Source organism: Budorcas taxicolor, chromosome 19, assembly GCF_023091745.1.
Source record: "Budorcas taxicolor isolate Tak-1 chromosome 19, Takin1.1, whole genome shotgun sequence".
In the NCBI taxonomy this organism is placed as follows: domain Eukaryota; kingdom Metazoa; phylum Chordata; class Mammalia; order Artiodactyla; family Bovidae; genus Budorcas; species Budorcas taxicolor.
Genome location: NC_068928.1, coordinates 23542786 through 23561552, shown reverse-complemented (window position 1 = coordinate 23561552; position 18767 = coordinate 23542786). Strand labels below are relative to the sequence as shown.

Here is an 18767-nt window from a genome sequence, read left to right as displayed (position 1 = left end):
TTTGCTTAACCTTGATCACAACGCTGCTCTCTGCCCGCTGGTACGTGAGTTATTTATGTGCCTGTCTGTCTCCCTGCTGGAGTGCAAAGATTGTATCTGATCATCTCTGAAGTCCCTGTAACACTCTCACCCAGCTCCCCAGTCAACTGAGCCACTTTGGCGTAAAAAAATCACAACAGTCACAGTCATCAACTCACTATGTTCTTGAGAAGATTCTTCCAGAGACTGCTCTGACATGGATGATCTCCATTAATGAATCCAATTTACTAATTTAGGAGGAGGATTGGCTGCACTGACTTCATCGACTATAAGAAAACAGAACATCATCCATCCACAGATATCTTCCCTATAAACCTGTCTCGTACCTGAAATTCTACTGAACAGTACCCAGGAGGTTAAATACTGCAGAGGATCAACCTTGGAAGTCACTAACAGCCATTCACATTTTAGCAGGAACCAGCTTCTCAGATTTTCTCTGGGAAAGTAGGAGCCAAGACCTGGGCACGATCAGGGACATTGAAAGGAACGAGAATATAAAGAGCAGAAACCGCTCACACACGAGGCCCCCAGTGTGGAGGATCCAATCCATCAGCAAAAGAGAGAAGGGTCAGGCACTGTAGAGGTTACACCTACGTTTTCAGTTGAACACTGGGGTAGGTCAGGCGGGCACTGAAACCTGAGCCTTGAAAATATTTTGCTGAGTGAAAGAAGCCAGTTACAAGGGACCACGTGCTGTGTGACTCCATTTATATGAAATGATGTTCAGAATAGACAGATCCATAAAGAGAGAAAGATTAGTGGTTGCTTAAGACTGGGGGACTGCTGAAGGTTATGGGATTTCTTTGGGGGATGATGAAAATGTTCTAAATGTTCTAAAATCAATTATGGTGATAGTTGCACAGTCCTGTGAATATATTCCCACTGAATTTTACACCCTGGGTAAGTTGTGTGGCACGTGAATCCTATTTCAATAAGGCTGCTGTTAAAATGAGTGAATATCTAATAGTGCATACCGATATAAATTAATGATTGAACAATTGAATAAGTGGAGAGGAAAGAGACAAATCTCACGTGCAGAAGAATTCCGAACAATATATGTGAACACTCGACCCCCAGGAAGGTGGACCACAGCTCTACGCTGCTCAGATATGGGCTTCACAGAGTAACTTACTTCAAAGAGCACACTATGGAGAGGGGCGGGGGAGTAACACCCACAAGCACTACTCCAGCCAGGTGGTCAAAGGCAACATCAACAAGCTTTTTTTTGACCACACCCCAGCGGCACGGAAGATCTTAGGTTCCCCCCTCCTCCAGGGATTGAACCTGTGCCCTCTGCAGTGGAAGCACGGAGCCCTAACCACTAGGCTGTCAGGGAATTTCCTTGATAAGCTGTGTTGACAGTAGGGATCCTTAATATGAAAATGACACTCTATCCTTGTGATCTTCTTCTCCCAAATTCATAATTCCAATCTAATAATGAGAAAAACATCCGATACACCCCAATTGAGGGACATCATCCTACAAAACAGGGCCACAACTCCTCAAAACTGTCAAAGTCATCAAAAACAAGAAAAGCCCCAAGAAACTGTCACAGCAAAGAGAAGTAATTACATCAATCACTAAATGCCATGTGGTATCTAGATGAGACCCTATAACAGAAAAAGGACATAAGAAATCTGAATACTCTATGGGGCTTAGTCAATAATAACATATCAGTATTGGCTCATTTTTGCAAGAGATATACCTTACTAGTGTAAGAAGCTAATCATATGGAAACCTGGGTGTGGGATATATGGGAACACTGGACGATCTTCTCAACTTTTTGGAAATGTAAAGCTATTGTAAGGGTTTCCCCGATGGCTCAGCAGGTAAAGAATCCGCCTACAATACAGGAGACACAGGAGACTTGGGTTCAGTCCCTGAGTTGGGAAGATGCCCTGAAGGAGAGCATGAAAACCCACTCCAGCATTCTTCCCTGGAGAATCCCAAGGACTGAGGAGCCTGGCAGGCTACAGTCCAAAGGGTCGCAAACAGCTGGATGCAACTGAGCAACTACATATGCACACATGCAAAGCTGTTATAAAATACACAATTTACTAAAAAAAAAAAATTAAGCTCCACGATGAAGAGCTTTTGCAGATCAGTGTGAAATATATATATAATAAGCAAATCAACAGGGGGGAAAGGACAAAGGAAATTAAATGAGTAGTTTACAAAAGTAGAAACACAAACGATCAATAAACATTAAGAAAAATCAACTTCTATAAGAAATGAAAATTAAAACAATGAAAAATCATTTTTCACCAGCAACATGAGGCAAGGTTTAAAAGTTTGTGATTAATAATTCCCAGTATGAGCAGAATTGTGGGGAATGTGCAACTCACATATCACTGGAGATAATATGTGTGTGTGTTAGTCACTCAGTCATACCCAACTCTCTGCAACCCCACAGATTGTACCCCACCAGGCTCCTCTGTCCATGGAATTCTCCAGGCAAGAATACTGGAGTTGGGTTGCCATTTTCTTTTCCAGCAGATCTTCCCAACCAAGGGATCAAACCCTGGTCTCCTACATTACAGGCAGATTCTTTACCATCTGAGCCACAGGGAAGCCCAGAAAATGGTGCAGTTTCTTTGGTGATCAGGTTGGCATGGCACAATGTACCCATCCTTTTACTCTGCAATTTCACTTTGGAGAATACATCCAACCGTTATCTTTCCACATGTTTGCATGGGTATAGGTTCCCTGCAGCGATGTTAGCAATATCAAAATATTCAGAATTCCTTGAAAGGCCATCAATAGAAGCTAGACAAAGAAATTATGGTTCAACTGTGAATGGAATACTTTACAGTCAGCCAAAGGTACATTGCCAGAGCATCCTGCACTGGTTTTCAAGTACTCACACAACCCTAGCTTGTAGTCTCTGTCGGGCCCTTCCCCCAGATCCAAAGCCCCACCATCAGAAACTGGGCAACAGGCCCTCAGACAGTAAGAGGAATGCCAAAAGTCTTACATATTTAATAACTTGATCTGATGAACCCAACCAAATCCTAATTTAGTTTTTGGTGCTTTATGGAGAATTTGGAGGAGGAACCTTCAAAGCAAGAGCTGTTCTAAAAGAGTAAGTAAACGTCAGACATATTTGTTGCCCAAAGAAGATTCCCCACCCTCCTTCCCACTCAAAATTTTGTGGTTTGGGTGGGACTAACTCCAGCCCCCAGATTCCAGGGTGAGCACATGACCCAGCCTGGCCAATCTAAGCAGTCCCTCCCCCAGTCCACAGTGATTGGCTGAAGGATGGCCATGTGACCCAAACTAGGTCAATGAAATGACATTCCGAAACTTTTGCTAGAACCACTGAGAAAGAGAAGCTCTTTTTCCAGGAGGGTTTTGCTCATCTGGAGGGTTGCCTGCAACTCCTGAGAGCCACCTTATTTCCACAAGGGAATAAAGGGGGACAGAGGAAAGAGAAAGGACAGAGAGAGTAGAACATTATTTGGGGACATTACTTGAGCCCTTGAATCTAGTTTTGTCTGAAACATGGAAAGTTCTTACGTTTTCAGATCTGTAAGCCTAATACTCTTAAAAGGGAGCCAATACTGCCTTTTACCCTTAAGCCAATTTTAGTGGAGAAAACTGACTCAGTCTGAAATCCAGGAAGCAGAGGTCAAGGCTGATCATGTTGGGAGCATGCCATGCAGTTCAGAAGGTGTCTTGTCCTCAAGAGAGCTCCCTGCCAGGCAGTCTGACCACTCAAGTCATGTCTTCAGGACCTTCTCAATGTCATGGGCTTTTTTACCCAGGAGAGATAGGTGATCCAAAACTTAATTAGGGTACTAATAATGATCTATGCTTCATCAGGTTCAACCCAAGATCCAACCCAGCCACACATCAGGGCAAAGAGAGTCAAAGCAGGAATCCAAGCTCTGCCCCTTTAAGACTCTTCCTGTTTCCTCCTCCATGGAGGGAGGGAAGGAATCAAACTGCACAAACTAACCTGGAAGGCTCTGGGGTCCTAGGGTGGCACCTCCTCTCCAGGGAGAGGGCACTAACTCTACTTTTATCCGGTTTATGTATTGGGGTTTCATCTGAAGAGTAACTCCACTGCTAAAGGACAATTTTGATTATTTGGACTTTGATTCTTGGAACTCTTGAAGCGCAGGATGGACTGAGCAGGCTGGAAATCCACTGACCCCTCTTGCTCTGACATGCTGAGACTTTTTTTTGACAGTGTGAACTTGGAATAGCGGCCAGGCCCAACATTCAGGAATTAAGGAGCAAAAAGGAGGAGGAGGGACTTCCCTGGTAGTCCAATGGCTAAGAATCCGCCTTGCAATGCAGGGGACATGGGTTCCATCCCTGGTTGGGGAACAAAGATCCCACATGCTGAGAGTCAACTAATCAGTGAGCAGCTACTGAGTCCTTGCACTGCAACTAGAGGGTCCAGGCACCACAATGAAAAGATCTTGCCTGTTGCAACTAAGACACAGACAAATAAATAAAATTTAAAAAAAAAAAAAAAAGGAAGAGGAGGAGTTAAGCCCCTGGGGAAATCCTGAGTTCAAACCCTGACTCTGTCACTTGCTTGCTGGGTGACCTTAATTACCTACCTTCCTTCTCTGAGCCCCAGTTTCCTCATCTGTAAGGGGGTGGGAGGGTGTGTGCCAATACCCTCCTAAAGGAAATCAACCCTGAATATTCATTGGAAGGACTGATGCTGAAGCTGAAGCTCCAATGCTTTGGCCACCTGATGCGACTCATTGGGAAAGACCCTGATGGTGGGAAAGATTGAAGGCAGGAGGAGAAGGGGGCGGCAGAGGATGAGTCGGTTAGATAGCATCACTGACTCAATGGGCATGAATCTGAGCAAACTCCAGGAGATAGTGAAGGACAGAAGAACCTGGTGTCCTGCAGTCCATGGAGTTGTAAAGAGTCAAACACGACTTAAGAGTCTGAACAACAGCGATACCTTCCTCTTGAGTATCGCTGTAAAGAGTAACTGAATCAATGCCTGATTATGGCAGAGCCAGCAGGAAGGACTCTGGAAGCCAGGTTGCAATTATTAAGGATACTATTGTTATTCTTTGTATTCAGGCTACAGAATGTACCTGGCAAGCAGTGTCCTGGAATTCTTCTTCAAAGATGACCCTGGCCCTGGTGTGGATGGAGGATTTGAGATGGGGAGGGGTCCCAGCCAGACATTCTTAAAATCCTTCCAGGACAGGGATGGGCTGAACAGGCTGCCCTGCATTCTAAGTCCCGCCAAGCAGAGGTCAGATCCCTGACTGAAACAGCCCTGAACATTCGGACAACCGGGACTTGGGCCCAACCCAGGTGACTCCTCGGTGTTGCGTCTGAAACCTTGGCCTGCAGTCTGGCAACCTGACACCGCAGGCTCTGATTTCCCAGCCTGGACAGGGCTGCGGTGGGGGTAGGGGCAACGACCCAGCTACCCAGGGACCTCTTCCCTCACCTCCTAGGCTCCCCTTTCTCAAACACCCCGTCCCCAAGGTGCCCACCGCCGCGAGTCCTCATGCAGGTGAACTGAGGCATCTCCTTGAACAGGCGAGATGAGAATTGTAGGTTGGACCTCCTCGGGGTGCAGTCCGTGGCCCGACCCAGAGCAGCAGAAGGTTTGAGGGTAGGAAGGGGAGTCCCTCTGCACAAAGAGAGCTAACGAAGACTGAGGTCCCCCCAAAGCCTAACGTCGGGTGCAGGGTCCGGGGTCCGCGCGACGATCGCTCTGGAGAAACGCGAAGACCAGGCTGATGACCAGGCAGCCCGGCGCCTCTAGTTCAACCCGGGCCCGCCGCCTTCGCTCGAGAAGAAACTTCGAGCCAGCGCCCCCGCTCCTCCCCGCGCTCCGCCCGGCCTCAGCGCGCGGGTTCGCGCCCGCACCAGGCCCCGCGCCGCCCGGCTGCCCACTCACCAGCGCACCAGCTGCCAGCGCTTCTCCCCCGGCGCCCGGCGACCCGCCATGCTTCCCGGCCGCCGCCCGCTCCCCACCCGCCACCGGCCGCACCGTGGAAGCAGCTCCGGCTGCCGCAGGCCAGTGCGAGGGCGCGCTCCGCAGCGCGGGTCTGGCGGGCGGGGCGGGAGCGAGGCGACTCGGCCGGAGCCCGGGCGGTGCGGCCGGCCGCGCGCATCTCCCCCCGGACAGCCGCCGGCCCCGCCCCTGGAGTCGGTCCGGGCTGGGTCACCGCGCTCCTCGCCGCGGCCGCGAGACCGCAGCCGGTCCCCTCACTGCCTTCACCCACGCCCAGCATGCCCAGAGGCGCAGCGGAGCCGGCTCGCTTTGGAGCACTGGACGAGGAGTCAGGTTCTCCAAATTCTACCTGACTTGCTGAGTGACTCGAGGGAATTCACTTAAGCCCACTGTTTCACTTTCTTACGACACCTGTTCCACCTACCTAGAAAGTTATGCCCCGAAATAAACTACTATAAATGGCTTAAATAAAAACTGATGCGCCTTACAGATTATTGAGCTATTTCAAGACGACAATCATTGACTTCCCAGGTGGTTCAGAGGTAAAGAATTCGCCTGCCAATAAAAAAGAGGCAGGAGACTTCAGTTTCATCCCTGGGTCTGGAAGATCCCCTGGAGGAGGAAATGGCAATCCACTCCAGTATTCTTGTCTGGAAAATTTCATGGACAGAGGAGCCTGGCGGGCTATAGTTCCATGGGGTCACAAAGAGTCGGATAGGACTGAAACGTCTGAGCACAGTACTCACAATAAAATATCATGGCATTGGCCCAGAACGTTGCCAAACCCTAGGATCATCTCCACCCAGGCCTTCAAACTGCTTTCACCCCAGAACGTTAATTTGAGTTGAGCAGAGACCAGCCTGGCCCACAGCATCACGGGAGCCTGTTTTGAAGAAGATGAGTGTTAGACATGTTTATAGAGCTTGTCTGCACATTGGGGAAGGCAATGGCAGCCCACTCCAGTACTCATGCCTGGAAAATCCATGGGCGGAGGAGCCTGGTAGGCTGCAGTCCTTGGGGTCGCTAAGAGTCGGACAGGACTGAGCGACTTCACTTTCACTTTTCACTTTCATGCATTGGAGAAGGAAATGGCAACACAGTCCAGTGTTCTTGCCTGGAGAATCCCAGGGAAGGGGGAGCCTGGTGGGCTGCCGTCTATGGGGTTGCACAGAGTTGGACATGACTGAAGTGACTTAGCAGCAGCAGCACGCAGCAGAGTGCCATCCACCTGCCTCTCATGTTAGGACAGTCCACATCTTTTGCAGGAGGGAAACTTATGCAGAGAGGAGAAGATCTGGATGTAAAGCTCTGGAAGCTTATCTTCCCGTTAGGGACTGGGGGCCCCTACTCAGGAGCTCGGCACAAGTTTCCACAAGTTTCCAGCTCGGCACAAGCATCTGAGCTTTCCAGTAGGTCTCAACTAAAGAACTGACAGGAAGCAACAAGGAATGAAAAACCTAAACAGCATGTAGAAGGAAACAGGGAAGGGGTAACAAACAAGACTGGCAGCTCGCCTTTGACCTTAAGTATAGTGTCTAGCAGGAGGCTAGCAATTGCCTTTGAATAGCCTTTCTTTAAGCTTCCCCAACATAATTAACAAAGAAACCAAGGAAACAGAATAGAAGGTCTAAAAACATCCCCAGATGTGTGTATGTATAATACATGTATTTCAAATTAGTGAGCGATATGGTGATATGACAATTAACCATTTACAGGGAGAAAAAAAAAGGCTTCTATTTCACATCACAAAGTATATTTCAGATGAATTATAAATGTAAATGTATAAATATATAAAAAGGACTCGAGAAAATACATAGGCAAGTATTGTCATATTAAAATAGGGATGGACTTTTTTAAGCTTGGCATCAATGGCAGAAGTCTTATGGAAAGAGAGTAATGGATTTGACTAAAATAAAAATATTTAACCTTAGCACATCACAAAAGTACAGTAAGCAAAGTTAAAAGGCACATATCAAACTGATTAAAAAATATATATGACTGTATTGGAATATCCATATTCACAGCAGATTATTCACAATAACAAATGAGTGGAAGCAACCCAAGTATGCATGAGTATATTAATGGATAAGCAAAACGTGGTCTTCACATAAGATGAAATATTATTCAGCCTTAAAAAGGAAGGAAATTCTGATACATGCTACAACATGGGTGACCTTTGAAGATATTATGCTAAGTGAAATAAACAAGTCACAAAGAACAATACTGTATGAGTTCACTTCCATTAAGTACCTAGAGTAGTTACATTCATAAAGACCAAAAGTAGAATGATAGTTGGCAAGGTCTGGGGTTGGAAAGAGAAGAATGGGGAGTTCGTTTTAATGGGCGCAACTTTTCAACTTTACAAGATGAAAAGAATTCTAGAAATGGGCAGTGGTGATGCTGCACAGCAATGTGAATGTATTTCATGTCATTGAATTGTACCCTTTAAAATAGTTACGAGGGCTTCCCTGGTGGCTCAGTGGTAAGGAATTGGCTCACCAGTGCAGGAGACACAGCTTCCATCTGTGGTCTGGGAAGATTTCACATATGGCAGAGCAACTAAGCCCATGCACCGCAGCTACTGAGCCTGTGCTCTAGAGCCTGGGAGCAACAACTGTTGAACTCATGTGTGCAGCTATGGAAGCCCAGGTGTCCTAGAGCCCAGCTCTGCAGCAGGAGAAGCCACCACAATGAGAAGCCTGTGCACCGCACCTAGAGAAAAGTCCACGAACAGCAAAGACCCAGCATGGCCATGAATAAGCAAATAAAATGATTTGTTTCAAATAGTTACAGTAGCAAATTCTATGTTGTATATGTTTTGCTATATAGTAAAAAATTTTAATGTTGAAAGCTTTTAGTATAAAGAAAGAAGAAATGATAAATGTTCTAACAGAGAAAGGGGCAAAGGACATGGACAAACAATTCACAAAAGAAATATAAATAGATCGTAGACACATTTTTAAAACTTAATATTGATGGAAATTAAGTACTTGAAAATTTAAGTGTGACAGTACTTTTTTTACTTGTCAAATTTGGAACAGTTTGTTGTTGCTGAGTTGTTGTTAATTATCCCTTGCAGGGCTTGTGTGGAGAAGGAAAGTAGACTCTCCCACTCATGACTGAGACTGATATACAAATTGGTCCAACTATTGTTCATGGCAGTTTGACAGTATGATCAAAAGTCAACAAGTGTATATAGCCCTTGACTTAGTAATTTTCTCTTTTTGAAATTGATCCTAAGGAGATAATTAGAAATGTAAAGAAGGGACTTCCCTGGTGGTGCAGTGGTTAAGTCTCTGCTTTCCAATGCATGGGTTCAGTCCCTGGTCAGGAAACTTAAGATCCCACATGCTGCAAGATGTGGCCAAAATTTTAAAAGGTAAATAAAAAATAAAATTAAAAAAATTAAATAGGTAACCTAATAAGGACCTACTGTCCAGCATAGGGAACTCAACTCAGTACTCTGTAGTGACCTGTATGGGGAAAGAATCTAGAAAAGAGTAGATATACGTGGATGAATAATGGGTCGCTTTGCATACACCTGAAACTTGCACAACACTATAAACCAGTTATTCTCCAATAGAAATTTAAAAAGAAAAGAAACGTGGGAAACTGAAGACAACACAAAAGTCTCACAGGAGATTAAATAAGTGAAGAAGCGTGCCCATGTGATGGAACATTATACAGCTACTAAGAAAGACTTACTGGCATGAAAAAAAATCAAGATATATTTTCAAATGAAAAAAAAGTGTCACCAAGTAGAACTAGTACATTAATATAATTGTAGAAAATCTGGAAGAACTACATATTTAAAAAGTGATTTATCTCTGGGTGTGTGAAGTGACAGTGATTTTTTTTAATTATTACTTTTTATTTATTTGACTGTGCCATGTCTTAGTTGTGGCCTGTGGGAATTTAGTTCCCTGACCAGGGATCGAACTGGGGCCCCTTGCATTGAGAGTGCAGAGTCTTAGCCACTGGACCACCAGGGAAGTCCCCCTACAGTGATTTCTATCTTACTGTTTTTCTTACACATATATCCTAATTTTTCTAAGTAAACATTTTGTGCAATAAGAAAAAATACAATAAGTCACTTTTCATAGGATTAAGCTACCAAGATACTCACAACATTACTGTTTATAACATTAAAAAATAGAAACAATCTAATTATCAAACAATAAAAACATGGATAGATACAGTATACTGTACTTTATCAATACAATGAACAACACTGTAGCGGGAGAAAGATGTTCACACTATATTGCTAAGCCAAAAAGCAGATGACAAACTGAGATGATAAAATCAAATATAAATAAGATTTTATATTTAGAGCTTTTTTAATGCCAAATGTTACAATTTGTTAGGCCTGGAAGGCAAAAGTGGGCAATTTTATTTTTATATCTTTGCTTATTGAGAATTCCAAAGTTTTCTACAATGAATAATGAGGGGAAAAAATTTTAATTTTAATACACAGGCATTGATGAGTGAATGAAAACATGTAAATGCTTCTGTAATAAAACAATATTTAAAAGAACTGACAGGACTTCCCTGGTGGTCCAGTGGCTAAGACTCCACACTTCCAATGCACGGGGCGTGGGTTTCATCTCTGGGCAGGAAATTAGATGCCACATGCCACAAGTAAGAACCAGTGCTCACAAATAAATGAATAAATATGTTTTAAAAACGTGGCTGAAGGAAGTGGTACAGTTAGGCAAAATGTGGAGCATTACATGTGGTAAAACTAATACAAAATTAGGGGAAATAAAGGAAAAGAGGGGCCACAATTATACCAGATCACCAAAGAATTGGGGAGCTCATTGCCCAACATCATGGAGAGCGATCTGGAATGGAAACATTTCAGGCACAGGCAGTGGCACCTCTCAGATCCCTTCAGTGAAGCCCGCCAGCTGAGTGTCTGAGCTTTGTACCGTAGAGGGATAGGAAGTGGGCAGGGTTGAGGCAGAGGTGGTAAGTCTGATCCTGAATTGCAACCTAGTGTACACACACACGCACACGCACACACACACACACACACTCAGAACTCATTCTTGTTGCCACTCTCGTGGTTTAGGAATGGTCTGAAACTTCAAAAGCCTGCTGACATGTCAGGGACCATTTTCTCCAAATGAACAGAGGAGCCTGCACAGCAGTCGACGAGGTTGCAAAGGAGTCAGAGACGCCTTAGCGACTAAACAACAATTGATCCAAATCAGCCATCTGAGGAGAGCACAGCCTTGCCCCAGTTTGATCTTTCACTCGTTAGGTAAGCTGACTAAGAAGCTTATCCACAGTAACCTCTGGCTGGGTCTCCGGTCTCAGAGCTCCCAATCCTTCTAGCTACCACATCCCAAGGGCTCCAGATCGGGTAGTCTTTGGGAGTCGGGACAGATGGCCAGAGTCTTTGAAGAAAAGAGGGGATCCCTGTAACATTGCCACCTGACCCCCTGTTTGGAGCATCTTGGTACCCACCATCACTGGAGTATTCAGCGGGCAGCAGCCTGGCAGAGAACAGCAATTGGGACCCAAGTTGAAGAACATTGTACCAGATATCTCCTCCCTCCAGAAACTTTCCACACCTTTGTCTACTCTGCTTGTGTCCTGGGAAGTCTACCTGTACAGGCAGTGTCAATGGACTATCTTAACTGCTGGCTTCTGATTGGGATTGGCTGGAGAAGGCACCAGAAGGAGACTGGAAGCAAGAGGACAGTGAGGTTGCATATTGATTCCTTAGCTCCCTCCGAGGTCACTGTGGGTCACACATTTCCTTTTTTAAAAAAATACTTATTTATCTGGGCTTTCCTGATGGCTCAGATGTTAAAGAATCTGCCTGCAATGCAGGAGAGCCAGATTCGATCCCCGGGTATTCCCTGGAAAAGGGAATGGCAACTCACTCCAGTATTCTTGCCTGGATAATTTCATGGACAGAGGAGCCTGGCGGGCTACAGTCCATGGGTTTGCAAAGAGTCAGACGCAACTGAGCAACTAACACCAACACATTCAGTCTTAGCTGTGGCATGCAGGATCTTTGTTACATCATGCAAGACCTTTTTCATTACGGTACACAGACTCTCTAGTTGTGGCATCCAGGCTCCAGAGCAGCTCCAGCAGTTGCAACACACCGGCTTAGTTGCTTTGAGGTATGTGGGATCTTAGTCCCCCGACTAGGGATCGAACCTTTGTCCCCTGTATTGCAAGGCAGATGCTTAACCACTGGACCACCAGGGAAGTCCCCAGATACTTTCTTTTAAGGGAAGCCACAGCTCTTGCCAGGTAGCCCCAAACACATACTTTCTGAAATCTCATCACTGCCTTCTCTTGTCCGTCTAAGACTAAGGATGGTAATAGCTCTTTGTATCCTTCTTTCCTAAACTCTGGCCCATAGCCTTGTAGACAGTCTCTTAACTCTCTTCAAATGACTCATTTTAAATGCTGTCTGGGACTTCCCTAGCAGTCCAGTTGTTAAGTCTCTAAGCTCCCAATGCAGGGGGCACAGGTTCAGTCCCTGGTCAGGGAACTAAGATCATGCATGCTGCCTGGCACAGCTGGAAAAAAAAAATGGATTAAATGTGTTGTCTGTTACTTTCCAGGACACCAACCAATAGCACTGTTACCCAAACAGAACTCAGAAAGTCACTATTCCACTGTCACAAAGAGATACAGGGGACCTCCAAGCCTTCTTTGCCAGCCAGACCTCACTCTCCTGACTGGTGTTCAAGGCTTTTACCTTCCACTAAAGCCCATGGCAACTGTGGGTGCCTTCTGCTACAGCTGGAGTCACCTCCTCACTGAGGGGCTTGATGAAGCCCACCTCTGATCTTCATCGGGCTGGAGTTTGAATCCTGACTCTGCTGCTTACAAGTTGGATGGTGTCAAATATAACCTCTCTTGAGCTTTATTTTCTCCACCTACAAATGGGAATAAACCTTTCCTATAGGATTTCCCTGAAGTTTCTTATTTTTTAATTTTTTACATTAATTTTTTTTTTTTTTTTGGTTGCACTGGGTCTTCACTGCTGGGTGCAGGCTTTCTCTAGTTGCAGCGAGCAGAAGCTACTCTCCATTGCGGTGCACAGGCTTCTCATTGCAGTGGCATCTCTTGCTGCAGAGCGCAGGATCTAGCCAGGTGGGTTTCAGCAGTTGCACCTCTCAGGCTCCAGAGCTTGGGCTCAGTAGTTGTGGTACTCAGGCTTAGTTACTCCTTCGCATAGGAATCTTCCTGGACCAGGGATCAAACCCGTGTCCCCTGCATTGGCAGGTGTATTCTTATCCACTGTCCTACCAGGGAAGTCTTCTCTGAGAGAGATTATGTGGGTAAAGTGCTCAACTCAAAACTTCTGAGGCCAGAGATTCAGGTTTTATACACTTTAGTTTTCTTTGACTTGGTTACAAGTTTAATTTTGAAAATAGAAATGATTTTTTTAAGTATTTAGCAGATGACTAAGCATATAGAAATGCTTAATAAATATTGTTATTATCAACATTATCGTTGGCAACATCATCTCCATATGTCATCATATATCTCTAAGTGTCCCCATAACATCAGATATAGGGCCATGCAGTTCGCTTTGCTCAATATTACTTTAGTCTATGTGCTGACTGACTGATTGCTAACCTCCTCCCAGGAGGAACCCCTAAGTCTCCTTCCTGGCAAGTCCAAGCCCTAACTCTGCTGGTTCATCATCTTCAGTTAGTCCTTGGATGCTTTTGTGCACATCTTTTGTTGTCTCACACGTGGATCTTTTTCCAGCCAAAGATGTTGCAAGTGTCCTATGGACAGCCCTAGAGGCCCAGCTGGGAGCTTGGCCCAGGGCAGGACTCTGCCAGAAGCACTTACTATGGCAAAGCTGGAGGCCCCCAACCCATGACCAGGCAGGGCCACCCCTCAGACAGGCATCTGGAGCTGTTCCCTCCAGCTGCCAGAGTCCCAGGATCCATCTTGATACTGATCAAGGAGAAAACCATTTGGTGTCCAGTTATAACAATTCCATCTGCACACACATTAACATTACAAAACCCTTTCACTCTCACCTCATAACACCCCCCATGATCCTGTTGGCAAAGTAGATGTTGCTTTGCTTTTCCTTTTTTAAGACTTGCCCAGAATTACCCAACTAATAAGTAACAGAGCTCAGATCAGAGCCCAAGTTTTCGGGAGACAAAACACACCTTTCATCCTTCTTACCAATATCTCAATTAGTTCATCAGAACTAACAAATCAATGGGTTAGCAGACCCATAGCCCTGTTGGAGACACACACACAAACACACACACACACAAACACACACATACACACACAATACATGGCACAGGAATGCTGCCCCAGGAGGGACATCAAGAGATGAAGAAGCAGGACTGGGCTGGCCTTTCTGCTCCTCTCCTAAGGGTTTCCTCAGAGGAGAAGGGTTGAAGAGGGGCTACCCACAGCACAGCCGGAGGCTAGAGTTCCCACAGTGGGATTTGAGATGCCTTTAAACACTCAGATGGTAAATCGTCTGCCTACAATGTGGGAGACCTGGGTTCAATCCCTGGTTCAGGAAAATCTCTTGGAGAAGGAAATGGCAACCTACTCCAGTATTCTTGCCTGGAAAATCCCATCGATGGAGGAGCCTGGTAGGCTACAGTCCATGGGGTCGCAAAGAGCTAGACACGACTGAGCAACTTCACTTTCTTTCTTTGAATACCACTGCCTATCAAGCCAACTAAGAGGGTGATTTCTTCAATTTTGGGGGCCAAGAGCACCTAAAACTTTAATCCACTGACACCCAAGTCCAGTTAAGGTTTAAAAGTTGACTAGGGAAGGGGAGACTTTGAAGGAGGATGGATACATACATATATATGGCTGAGTCCCTTTGCTATTCACTTGAAGCTATCAAGCATTGTTAATTGGCTTTACCCCAATACAAAATAAAAAGTTTAGAAAATAATTTTTTTAATGTAAAGTTTTAATGTGAAAAAAAAAGAAGTTGACCAGAAACGAGACGGATCAAAGAGATCCATAGAGAAAAGACAGGATGATCTTGAGGCCAATGATTTGTTGGAACCTGCCCCAAGGCCCTCATGCAAAGGTCCCACAATTCCAGAGACAAAGGCAGATTTCTCTGGACATTTGGCCCAGGAGGGTAGGGAGGAAAGTTCTTGGCTGGCAACAGAGTGGGACAAGCTAGATCAGCCCTTTAGTCTGAAGCCCCTCAGTGCCTTCCTCCAGTCCCTTAAGGCTGGGATGGAAATGACTTACCCAGAGACAGTTCTGAACCACCTGCCGTTCACTCAGTGCCACCTGGTCCCTTGCCATCACAGCAAGAAAGCATAATGAGCACTCAGCGCTGTTTCAGGGACTTACCATGTATTAACTGATTTAATTCTCAGGACAACCCAGAGATCTTATCAGCTGCATAGACCATCATCATCCCATACAGATGAGGAGACTGGGGCCCTGGAAGGAGGAAGGTATTGGTAGACCCAGAAATAGAAGCCAAGCAGTTCAGAAGCCTCCCAAGCATAGTGAGAACGGATCAGCTCCAATCTTCTGGACTCTAGGGTTTCAAAATGATCCTCTCTCTTGCCTCTTGGGACCCGCAAATAGAGGGAAAGAGGATGTCTCACCAACTGAGGCCCGGAGAAGTGATGTGACTCACCCAAGGTCACACAGCTAGTAAGAGATCTGAGGCACAGGGTAGATGTTCTGACGCTTGGTCAGTTCTTACCCCCAATCCCAACCCATCCCTGGACTGGGCGCGGGGAGTGGGGTGGGGTGGGGTGGGGTGGGGAACTGTCTCAGGTTTCTACGCCAGCGGGTGGGCAGAGGGGCGGAGCGGATCGCGGCCTGCCGGCCTGGGCGCTGTCCACGGTGCTGATACGCCCGCCGCGCCCTTGCTCTCCAAGTGGCCGGCGGGCTCCCCGGGTTTCCCTTCCAGCTTCAGTCAAAGGTGGCTCCGAGCGTTCGGCAGCCCGCCGGGGTCCTCAGGCCTGGCTCCCGGGGCTCCCGGGACTCCCAGGATTCCCCCTCCCCCGGCCGCGCTCAGCCTGCTTCCCCTCCCCCCGCCCCGCCCACGGCCCCTCCCCGCCAGTCCCAGGTCCCTCCCCTCCCCCCTTATCTCTCCCGCCCCCCGCCTTCCCCCCTACTGCTCGTTCGCCAGTTCCGGTCACGTTGCTGGGTGTTTACGCCTGGAGCCCGCCCCGGTCCCCCCCACGCCGCCCCGCGCCCTCGGCGCCCGGGAGCCCCCCGGAGCCCGGGCCCGATCGCCCGGCAGCCTCGCAGTAGCTGATGGCGCCACAGCTCCGGCGGGCGCTGCGGAAACCCGGGCGCAGCTAGCGCGGGGAAGAACAGCGCCTCCCCGGACACAGCCTGGCCCGGACTCGGGGCCCCGCTGGCCCGTCGCTCCCTCAGGTCCCGAAGGTGAGGAGGCCGGTGGGCGTGGGGGGTGGGCGCCCGGGTGGGGAACCGCACGACCCGAGCTCCTGCTCCCCCGGGAGGGCGGGCGCGGGGCTGCGCACCGCAGCGCGGGAGGCGGACAGGACCCGCGGGCTGCTGGCAGAAGTTGTCCTCCGCCGCCCAGACTCCGACCCTTCCTGGCCCTGGCGAAGAGTCCACAGCGGCCCGAGGTGGAGCCACCGCCACCTCCTGCCCTCTGCCACCGCACGCATCTTTCTTTCTGCCTGCCTTTCCCTGTCCTCCCTGGGTACCTCTCTTCCTCGTCCTCCTTAGTCTCCACATCCCCCCACTGCCTTCGCTGGGAGTCATATGCGAGGCATAAGCAGGGCAGAACATTAAGACTGAGGGGGTGGGGGCTCCAGTTTCCCCAGGCATCCCACTCCCCGTGTACCTGGATCTTCAGCTCCACCGAGGTCGTGGCTCCAGGGATCTTCAGTAGAGAGAGGAGCCATAGCCTAGAGGTTTGCGGGGAGGAAGGACCCCGGAGTGGGGAAGATCACAGGACCTCCACCCCGAAACTGGCTCCACAACTGGCCAAGTGACCCCCACCCTGCAGAGGGTCCCAGACGTTTGTCAAGGGCTGACTTTTTGTTCCCAAAGCAAGTCCCCAGGAGAGCCAAGGACTTGGGGGGAGGGGGAGTAATTATTTTTTAATACGTGTACTGCCTTGGCTTGGTGAAGCCCTGCCCTCAGGAAGCTTATGGCTTAGAGCCGAAGCTAGGTTTGCACAAGCACAGGAGCACACACACTCACAGTAAAGTGTGATACAAGGCAAAATACCTGGGAACAGAAGGAAGGAGAGCCAGCCTGGTGTGGAGAGCCAGGGAAGGCTCCATGGGAAAGGTAGCACGTGAGCAGGGCCCTGAAGCATGGGTCAGGTTTCAGGAGGCAGCAACAGGGTGGGGGATAGTGAGGGGATGTCCATGGCTAGCAGTAAGAGGTAGAATCTGAAAGAAGAGTTCAGACTGCAAATGTGGACTGTGCTTAGACTGTGAAGGGTCTTAAATGCCAGGGTGAACCCCCAATAGGGTGCTCCCAGTTAGTTACCAGGCACTGTAGTTGTATATTTTGAGCAAACTGCTTAACTTCTCTGAGCCTCTGCTTCCTCATCTATGGAGGGGATATACTAATAGAACCTTCAGTGCAGGGTTAGTATAAAGATCAGTGAATTAGGGAGTTCGGGTTAGAACTCAGTCCTGTCACTGCTGAGGGCCTCGGTTCAATCCCTGGTCAGGGACCTAAGATCCTGCAAGCCGGCTGGTAGAGCCAAAAGAAAAAAAAAAAAAAGATAAATAAGTTAATATTCATAAAATAAAATAAGAGCAGTGTCACCCATTTTTCGTTATTATATAGGTATTATTACCTATGCACTGATTTTTTTTTTCAACTTAGCCACATGGCTTGCATGGTTCCTCAACTGGAGAGCAAACCCAGGGCCCTTCCAGTGGAAATTCAGAGTCCTAAATGCTGGATACCAGGGAATTCCCCTGATGATTATTATAATAAATATTGTTACCTGTGTATCCATGTCTGAGAAAGATTTCTTGAGTTCCTGCTCTCCTTCCTACTCCAAACCTGAGAGTTGGGTAGTGAAGAGGAATGACAGTCAAGAAAAATAAAGAACATACAAATTCATTTATTTATCCATATATTACCATGCCTATCTTATCTAATATGCCTGCCCGGACTATAAGAATGATAAACATAGTTTAACATTCTCCTCTGTTGGAAAGATCCCCTGGAGAAGGGAATGGCAACCCACTCCAGTATGCTTGCCTGGAGAATTCTATGGACAGAGGAGCCTAGTGGGCTACAATCCACGGGTTCACAGAGAGTTGCACATGACTGAGCAACTAACACGAAACAGGAATGCATACTTAAAGAATCTGAACAAAATATGGGTATTTGAGTGTTCAGAACAGTACAAGGATATGTGTTGACTCAATAAATATTTTCAGTCCCAAAGAGAAAAGAAGCCCCAAGTATGAAATTGAAACTGGGACAAGAGGAAAAGTCAGAGGCTGCAGCGTGGCAGACAACACAAACTCCATGTAAGCAGAAAGCAAGAGGCTTCAATTCTGGTTCATCTCCCAGCCATGGTGTCTGCCTGAGAGAGAGATGGGGGCAGCAGAGACCAAGGGAAGCAGGTCTAAGGAAAGGAGGAAGTCAGCTGCTCAAGGAAAAACTGGGTTGTATAAGTGGTCTTCAAACTTTTGGTTAGTGAAAGCCCTCTCTCCAATGAATTTGTATGCACAAGCCCATCACATAAAGAGGAATAAATACAGCAAAGCTTCCAGTCCTGTCTTCTGCCCTCAAACCTCTTGGCAACATCTGAGATCCCTTTACAGAA

General features: G+C 47.2%; 1 protein-coding gene across 1 annotated transcript in view; it reads right to left on the bottom strand.

Moving 5' to 3' along the window:
- RAP1GAP2 (RAP1 GTPase activating protein 2) overlaps positions 1-5979 on the bottom strand; it is a 215447-nt gene extending 209468 nt beyond the window's left edge. Inside the window, exon 1 of the mRNA XM_052658271.1 lies at positions 5930-5979. Coding sequence (XP_052514231.1) covers positions 5930-5979 — 50 coding nt within the window. The remainder of the gene's footprint in view (positions 1-5929) is intronic.
- Positions 5980-18767: the final 12788 nt, after the last annotated feature.